This window comes from Mercurialis annua, linkage group LG3, assembly GCF_937616625.2.
Source record: "Mercurialis annua linkage group LG3, ddMerAnnu1.2, whole genome shotgun sequence".
NCBI classification, from domain to species: domain Eukaryota; kingdom Viridiplantae; phylum Streptophyta; class Magnoliopsida; order Malpighiales; family Euphorbiaceae; genus Mercurialis; species Mercurialis annua.
Genome location: NC_065572.1, coordinates 8,097,510 through 8,106,404, shown reverse-complemented (window position 1 = coordinate 8,106,404; position 8,895 = coordinate 8,097,510). Strand labels below are relative to the sequence as shown.

The 8,895-nt window shown below is 33.9% G+C and overlaps 1 protein-coding gene across 1 annotated transcript; it reads left to right on the top strand.

Annotated features, from left to right (window-relative positions):
* The first annotated feature begins 412 nt into the window (after positions 1 to 412).
* On the top strand, positions 413 to 7,323 carry LOC126673518 (protein HIGH CHLOROPHYLL FLUORESCENCE PHENOTYPE 173, chloroplastic). Its single transcript, XM_050367689.2, has 17 exons — positions 413 to 508; positions 1,776 to 2,033; positions 2,127 to 2,288; positions 2,377 to 2,427; positions 2,662 to 2,796; positions 2,958 to 2,981; positions 3,111 to 3,222; positions 3,786 to 3,911; positions 4,017 to 4,066; positions 4,224 to 4,382; positions 4,463 to 4,558; positions 4,639 to 4,754; positions 4,837 to 4,960; positions 5,682 to 5,795; positions 5,964 to 6,044; positions 6,164 to 6,328; positions 6,960 to 7,323. Exons 1-16 carry the CDS (start codon positions 446 to 448, stop codon positions 6,311 to 6,313), a joined length of 1,821 nt encoding a protein of 606 aa, XP_050223646.1. The 5' UTR covers positions 413 to 445; the 3' UTR covers positions 6,314 to 6,328; positions 6,960 to 7,323.
* Positions 7,324 to 8,895: the final 1,572 nt, after the last annotated feature.

Here is an 8,895-nt window from a genome sequence, read left to right as displayed (position 1 = left end):
TCCTCCTCAAACCAAAAATAAAACCATCCTCTATTACCAATTAAGCGGCAGAGGGAGGGATAACAATAATAACATAGTGGACGACTCCAGCCACCAATATAACTACCAAAAATGGAGCGGTAAAAATACACACGCCGTTAAAGCAATTAAAGAGAGAGCTGCGTCAGTTAGTGTGAGTGAGAGTAAAATTTTAAATATTCAAACACGGAGAGTACACAAGTAAATAATTAAAAAATCTGATGTATTTTTAATATCTTTTACACACTGAAGTAGTATTTGCTATTATTTTCTTATTTTAGGTAGATACCTAATAAGCCCAACTTCCAAAGCTGACGATGGGGTCACATCGAGACTACGTGTGTGGTCACTGGCCAGTGTTCAAATTGCATAACACCATGTCTTCAGTATCCATTAATAATGAATTAACCAATTCATTTGAGATAAAATGGAGTGCTGTTTCTCTGCTAAATTATCACCACCGTATCCTTCTTTTATCCTTAACCTTCAGGTACGTACGTACGCTCATGCGTTCTTTTTTTCTCTTCTTTTCACTTTCTTGATCACTGAATTGTTATAATTTAATGGACAAAATATCAACTCTTAATTAGCAACGAGACGAGAAGCAATTAATTGATTTTAATATTTTTTTTTTATATATTGTTGCAATTCTTGTTTAAAGGTTGTTTGAACATTTTGCTTCCAATTTTAGGATTGGCGAGTGTTATATGTGACGTAATTTTGATTTAAATGACTGCTGCATTGTACTAATACTGAGTTTGAATTGTGGTCAGCGTGCAAGTAATTCCATTATATGTTTAGGAGCATGATCAGATAGATTAGGATCACTGGCCGAGTATGCTAATGTCGACCTTGACTCGAGTAGGTTAAATTCGAGGTTTACTCGATTAATATCGAGTCAATTTAGAGTATTGTTTGAGTCAATTTTGACAGGAAAAATTGACTTGAGTAGCCCAAACTCAAGATGTCGAGTTAATTTTAAGTATTTCTTGAATTTGTGAGTTGGCTTGATTTGATTACACCCCTTATAAACTACCAAACGCTGAGACTCATCTAGTCTGACCTAAGAACCTGAAAACAGAGATTGATGGTCAGAAAGAACGACGGAAGGGGGTTTCCGGGCGTTCCCTCCATCAAGTAAGTATATTTGGTAAAAGAAAGAAGAGATAAAAGAACAAATTTGTGTAAATTGAGATAAAAAGAGAGAGTACCTTAGAGTTTAGAGATAAGGTGGTTTTATATGTGTATTTCTTCGACCGTCGGATCTTCCTTTCATGAGAGGTGGTTCTCTATGATTGCAAGCTCGGCTGTCTTTCTGTTATGATTCTTGTCAGATCGAGAATTGCGAGAGCGCTCCTTTTTTGGTGTCAGAGTATCTTTCTGTACTCTTTTGCATGTGTGTAACTTAACTTACTTTCCAAGTAATGTCCATTGTGCGGTAATCTCAGTTTTTAAGTTAGCCGAGATAGTGCTTCGTTCCTTTATCTCGTCCTTTGGTATTATTGCTCCTATGCCTGCTTTGATACATCAATCCGGGATTTCCCTTATATGTCTAAGAGGTAGAGGTTCCTCTTCAAAGTTAAGTTCCCTGTTTTCTGAGACTGAGTTCAGCATTTTGTTGAACTTAGTCATATTTATGACCTTTTGAGGTTTCTTCCCCCTTAGTATATCATCACCTAATCTATTAAACTGGGATTGCTGCATAAAAAATGATGTAATGTTTGTGTTTTGTTTGATATTTATAAGTGATAAACTAGCTGCAGGGTTCTTCATCGCATGTTCATACTAGATTATCAAGACATTCGCGTCATCCTCGACTGCTATCCCATCCACTTCCAAAACCGTTTCTGCAAGTGGATGAAACACAAACACTGCGTTATCAAGAAAATTCAGCTGTTTTTGCTTTAAAGGCGTATAAAGGACAAGTGGTAGCCGAAGCTAGAAAGCAAGGTTGGGACTTGGGGAGATTTGTGAAAACATTATATTTCTTTAATGGGCCTCCCTCTCCTGCCAAGGTTGGATATAGTTTTCCCTGGAGTTTTTGCCTTATCGCGCGAATTATAAAATGATTTGTAATTTAACTAACTTTAACTAACTTTGTTGTTAAGTTTTTTGAGTTTCTAGCTGCAAAATTATCTAGTACATCACCTAGTGAGACAGCAAAGCCAATGGGAAGTTCTGGGATTGTCCTGGTAGTTGGGGCTACAGGTGGAGTTGGCAAAAGAGTAGTTGACATCTTACAAAAGAATGGATCGCAAGTGCGAGTGCTGGTATGCAGTTCTACCTTCAGGCTTCAACTATTTTTTGTGTGCCTTTTTAGCTAATAGTACTTTTTTGTTTGCCTATTTTGTTCATCAGGTAAGGAACGAAGAGAAGGCAAGAAAGCTATTGGGTTCAGATATTGACATGGTAAGCTGACTTCTGGAAAAACCATGGCATTGTATTGTGATGTTTACAATAGTTGATCAGTTAGCAATTTAATGGTTTTTGTTGGTTAGAGAGGTGTTTGCATTTGATTTGAGGTAGAGTATTTCTGCAGTATAACTACAAGTATTAGTTATACATTGAAGAACTAGATGTCTTAGCATGTTTATGTATCATGCATTAATTGGTTCCTTTTCATTTGTGTTTTCCGATCATTAGATAGTTGGAGATATCACGAAACAAAATACTTTGGTCCCTGACTACTTCAAGGGGGTGAGAAAAGTTATCAATGCTGCTTCTGTCATTGTTGGTCCCAAGGAAGGTGATACTCCAGACAGGGCAAAGTATAGCCAGGTAGTGTCTTAGAAATGATCGCTGCTCATACTCTTCTAAACTGTTATCATAGATCTATATAGACTTTCAAATTGAATCTCAGTTACATTCTTCACCAAAGTTTTGTGTTTATTTTCGTTTATTTTTCCACTATGCAACTGACTTTCAATTTTGATGCACAGGGAATCAAGTTCTTTGAACCTGAGGTACATAAGCTATAGTCATCTTTAATTCTTGGAATTAAACTCGACGTCTGTCTAAGTTCTTTTTCGCGTTTTGAGACATTTAAATTGGTTATTATTAATTACAAAGCTTTGGTTGATTGATATAATCAGATTAAAGGTGATCCACCTGAGATGGTGGAGTACATTGGAATGAAGAATTTGATTAATGCTGTGAAAGAGAGTGTTGGACTTGAAAATGGAAAACTCTTATTTGGATGTGAAGGTATACCGCTTCCTTACAGAAAATAAAATTTTGTGATCCATAATTGCATTATCTAGTCTTAATAGTAACATTACATTAACAGCAAAACACTTGAGTGCTCAAAGAGTTGTTTTCTGCTAGAGGCTTGTCTTAGTATGTATTAGACAAATTTTATAACAATTCAATCTCCTCGATACTCAACTAGATTTGTTCAGAATGTATTAGAGTTATGGGAAAATTATAAAACACAACCATTGCGCCATGTCATTCGTGCAACAAACCAATATTGCGTTAGCCATGTGGAATATTGAATGATAAAAAGAATAAGTAATAATTAAAAGATTTCCTATCACAAATGCGCATTGGCTTGTTGTAAAAATGGCGTGGCGCAACGGCTGTATGGAATAAACGCTCAAAGTTATGTGCAACTAAATTGTAGTTTCAGATCTTTTCACTTGGAGTATGTTACTTGTGATCTGTGACCAAATCGTAACTATCAATTGCATCAAAAGCTATGCTTACTATTTATGAAGTGCATCACCTACAATTCAAGCGTGATACTTTATTCAACTTGCATTTTGCAGATAATAGTTTTAAAGATTTACCATGGGGTGCTTTAGATGATGTTGTGATGGGAGGTGTCAGTGAAAGTACATTTCAAATTGACACAACTGGTGGAGAAAATGGTGGACCAACTGGGATTTTCAAGGGTTAGTTACTTTGTTTCGTGCAGAATGAAGCCTTAGTAGTTTTCTGTAATTTTATATGTACTTTATGCTTATGTCCTTGTCTTTTGCTTGTTTGCACCTTATCAGGCGTTGTTTCCACTGCAAATAATGGTGGCTTCACAAGTGTCAGAACTAGGGTAATCTGCAGCATTTTATAGCTTAACTTACTTTGCTTATGCAAATATGGTTTGTTGTTCATCAGAATACCAATATCAATGCGAATAATGGTGGAATCACTGCTTTATTGTGGCAAATCCTATAAATAAATGTCAAGTCATTTGGATTTCTTTTCAGAATTTTGCAGTACCTGAGGATCTTTCTGCATATGATGGTTTAGAACTGCGGCTGAAGGGCGATGGTCGTAGGTATAAACTTATTATCCGTATTAGTCGTGATTGGGACACTATTGGTTATACAGCAAGCTTCGACACTGTTGCAGGGCAATGGCAATCAGTAAGTTGTATGAAGACAAGACCTTCTTTCTAATTGGCTGTATTAAAGACGTATCCTTAACATTGAGCTACTTTTTCCAGATACGTTTGCCATTTTCTACTCTCAGGCCAATATTTCGAGCTCGAACTGTAGCAGATGCTCCTCCATTTGATCCTAGCAATATTATCTCATTGCAGGCATGCCATCATTACTAAATATTGTTTATTCTTTTTTTTCTTTCACCTGTTTATTGATTATCATCACAACATAATTTCAGCTCATGTTCAGCAAGTTTGAGTATGATGGGAAATTGAATCCAACTTTTGTGGAGGGTCCATTTCAGTTTCCTGTGTCAAGCATAAAGGCATATATAAAGGATCCAATAACTCCCAGGTTTAGTGTTTCTTTCATTTAACTGTCTAAGTTTAGTTGCTTGACTGAATTTTCTTATTGGTTTATACTCTCTTCATTGTAGGTTTGTTCATGTGGGTTCTGCAGGAGTTACCCGACCAGACAGGCCTGGCCTTGATCTCAGTAAACAACCTCCTGCTGTACGCTTGAATAAAGAATTGGATTTTATCCTCACATTTAAGTTAAAGGTTGGTTATCATTTGTATACATCATACAAGCAATTTATGTGTCTCTAGGTTCCATTAGCTCAACAAAGCCTAATATTTTAATGAAAATTTGGAATGTCCTGCCATTCAAATAATGGCAAAATGATCTTTATATCCATAATTTTGACAGATATATACCCTAAAAAATTAAACAATCTGGTCCGTTAATTTGGCGACTTGAAATAATTATATCCAAATACCAATCCAATCAAATTTATGGAGTTTCTCTTTCCTAGGAGGACCAATTAAGTAAATCCACGTAAACAATCCATGTCAGTCCATACACGTTCTAAATATATTTGTCATAATTTGTAAAATTATAGCACTTTCCAAATCTGTTTAAGGATATATCTGCCAAAACAATCAAAGTTATGAATAAATTAAATCATTTTGTCTTAAATACTTAGGAAGGGCATGCAAAATACACACTCCCAAAACAATCACAGAGTTGAGTATTGAAAAGTTTCCTGGTTTCATATACTGATTAGGTTAGTAAGCCCGATTTGTTCTTATCTATTTTGGTTGAATATGGCCATGAAATTGTTGATCTCGTAGTATACAAATGTCGAAGATAAACAATTCCACTCTCATAGATAGCCATAAACAAATAAACAATTTTGCTCTTTATTCAGCCATCTAGATAGAAAATGAAATAGTTTTCAACTATTTCAGATTTTATTTTGAACAATTAACTGTATGACAGGGAGAAGATTTGATACGCGAAAGTGGTATCCCGTATGCAATTGTGAGGCCTTGTGCCTTAACTGAGGAGCCTGCCGGAGCAGATCTGATTTTCGACCAAGGAGACAATATAACGGTTAGTAATAGCGGAAATAAATTTCTTATTTTCCTATTAGAACTTGATTATAGATAGCTTAAAATGTAATTGATCACAGTTCAGGGCACAAAAATGTCCTTTGTTAGCTGGACATGGCTCTATGGAATTCAATTCTAGGGACAAATGAACCTTTATTTGATTATGCAGGGTAAAATATCAAGGGAAGAGATTGCTCGGATATGTGTTGCTGCTCTAGAAAGTCCATTTGCGCTCGATAAGACATTTGAGGCATTAATATTTCTCATTTATTCCTTTCTTGAACTTTAATAAATACTGATTCAACTTAACATTCAGCATATCTTTGTTCTAGTTTTGAGCTATTTCTGTGTGCATGTTTCGTTTTGCAGGTTAAAAGCGTCGTTCCATTTAGTGAACCATTTACAGTTGATCCCAAGAATCCACCTCCAGAGAAAGACTATAACGAGTATTTTAAGAATTTGAAGGATGGAATTACAGGAAAAGAATATCTAGAACAACGTTGTCCTGTTTCAGTCTAATGTCTCAAATAATAGGTATGATCCCTGTATTAGCTATTTAACTATGATAAACGTTAAGGAAAATTACCTGTCTATCATCCCTGAGGTAATCTCAAAATTACTATTTTCCCCTTAAAATTCTAAAAATTTATCGTTTTATCTTATATTTTAGTTTCAGCTAAGATTTCAGTTTTCCAATACCTAAAAGTCAGAGGAAAACAGTTACTTCTTAGAATTTAGAGGAAAAACAGTAATTTTGATCCAACCCTAGATGTTATGTTTTGTTAGCATTATTATCTTTATCTAGATATATGATTCAACATAAGGAAGGCATCAGCTACCAGGAGTTCTTGAACCATAGAGAAACATGTACAATAGATGAATTGATTAATTGTTTCTCCAATCTAGTAGTCTAGAACAATCTAATGAATGAACAGATAAAATTTCTTGAAATTATTCAAGCCGCTGTTATCAAAATTGTATGATTAATAATTTGAATTGTACTGTTCAAATCACTCCTAAGCTAGGCATTGTTAAATAGTCCAAATGTTGTAGAAATGTTCTAGCATGAAAATTCGAAGAAAATGAAGTAAATTTAGGAAGTGAACATTTTCAGTATTGGTAATTATTAAAGTCTCATAATCTATTCTTATGATGTTTATTGCAGATCATAGAAGTTGCCAAAGAAGGCTTGTAAAATACTCATTAGGAGGTCTAGCAAGGAAAATACAAGTTGGTACTATTGGAAGCAAAATTTACAGAGTCTGTAACAGTAAATGAAGTTAATACTACGCATAAAATTAATGTAAAATAAAATTACTCTCTACATAGTATAAGCAAACAAATTTCTTGAACAATCATCTATCTTCTGTGATTTCTGATGATTGGCATGCATGGCATGGCAGAACGAAAGTGAAAACAAAATCACAGCATATTTGAATTAGATATGATTGGACACATATGTATCTTTCAAATGTACTGGCCTTCCATTGCTGATTTTACTGAAAATATTGTCAACAGTTATCTAGAAAGTTTTTTTGTTTTTAGTATGCTAATGTCAATTCATATTCTAAAAAAACATGTTTTTACATGCAAAGGAATCTATACATTACTGGCAGTAGAACGCAGATGTAAATGACAAGGGTAAAAAAAACAAGGGAAGATTTAAGAAGACAGAGCATGGAGCATTTTTAGTAGACAACATTGTTGTTTTAATGCTTTGGCTCCATTTTTACCGTACAGAATTTCAATGGCGGTAAAATTTTGAGAAGAAGATCAAGAGCTTGTGAGAGACAAGCTTCTACATCATCAATGGAGAATCTTTTCTGCTTTTCTGGCAAGACAGAGGATGATACTGTGACAGATGAAATGGCAGAATTGCTGGATATTGACAAATTTATAAACATATAAAATAGGTTTCAGATCGATCGTTAAATATACATTTATTTGCATATATATATTATTCATCTGCATGCAAACCATTCAAATGTTTCTTGGTGGCCAAGTTGGATCAAATCGAACCACGACTCTTGGACCGTATACTTTAGAGTTGCCCTATGATTAACAGCTATAGCTTTTCGTCTAAGCGCTTGATCCAATACAAATATTTTACTCGTTGTATCTAGTTGAGTTGAGTTAAAATACTGTCAAACTTGATCTGACTCTATAATATAAAGTTCAATACTCAATTGAGTTTCACTTTAGACTCAAACTCGAATTTGGTAGAATAATTGAGATTTGAATTTGATTCAATGTGATTATAAATATTTAAAAATAAAATATATTATCATAAAAATAAATATCTATAAAGAGTAATTATCGGATCAAGTGTTTTTATGCTCGAATTCAATTTGGTAATTAATTAGAATAGTTCGACTACATATTAATTGAGTAGATTTTATATATTTTTGAGTCAATTCTGAGTTGGCTTGAAACAATTATACCAATACTTTGTCTGTGTTGCATGAGCATTGAGCTGTGATTTTTTTGGATTTTCATTTCTAATTTGGTTTTTTGCACGTGAATTCCACGTGAGTGGCGGCCCTTTTCCAGCCTATCACGTGACTAGCACGTTATAAAATGTGATTGAAATTTGATGAACTAGAGAATGTTAAATAAATAAATGAAAACCCTTCTGAGTTGAAGTGTTTGGCAGAGTTGCAGCAGAAATTTGGCAGACTTGAATTTTTATTTTAATAGAAATTTATACATCGAATTATATGGATCTAATGTACTAAAAATTTACCAACTTTACACGTTTTTTCATTTTAATCATGTAATTTAAATTTTCTCATTTTCATACATAAATACGACTTTTTTCAAATTCATGCACGGTGATGAGGTGTCACGGCTCTATTGGTGTAATTTACTGAGCTGGAGGTCATTTTACACCAATAAATGAGTGTCACTTCTGCACCGTGTATGAATTTGAGAAAAAATGATAGTTTATGCATGAAAATAAAAAAATTTAAACTGCGTGATTAAAATGAGAAAACGTGTAAAGTTCATAATTTTTTTTGACATTAATTCAATTATATATTATATAAGGTATTTTACTATAGAATTTTTTTTTATTAGATGAATTTCTTTTAGAATGATAAATA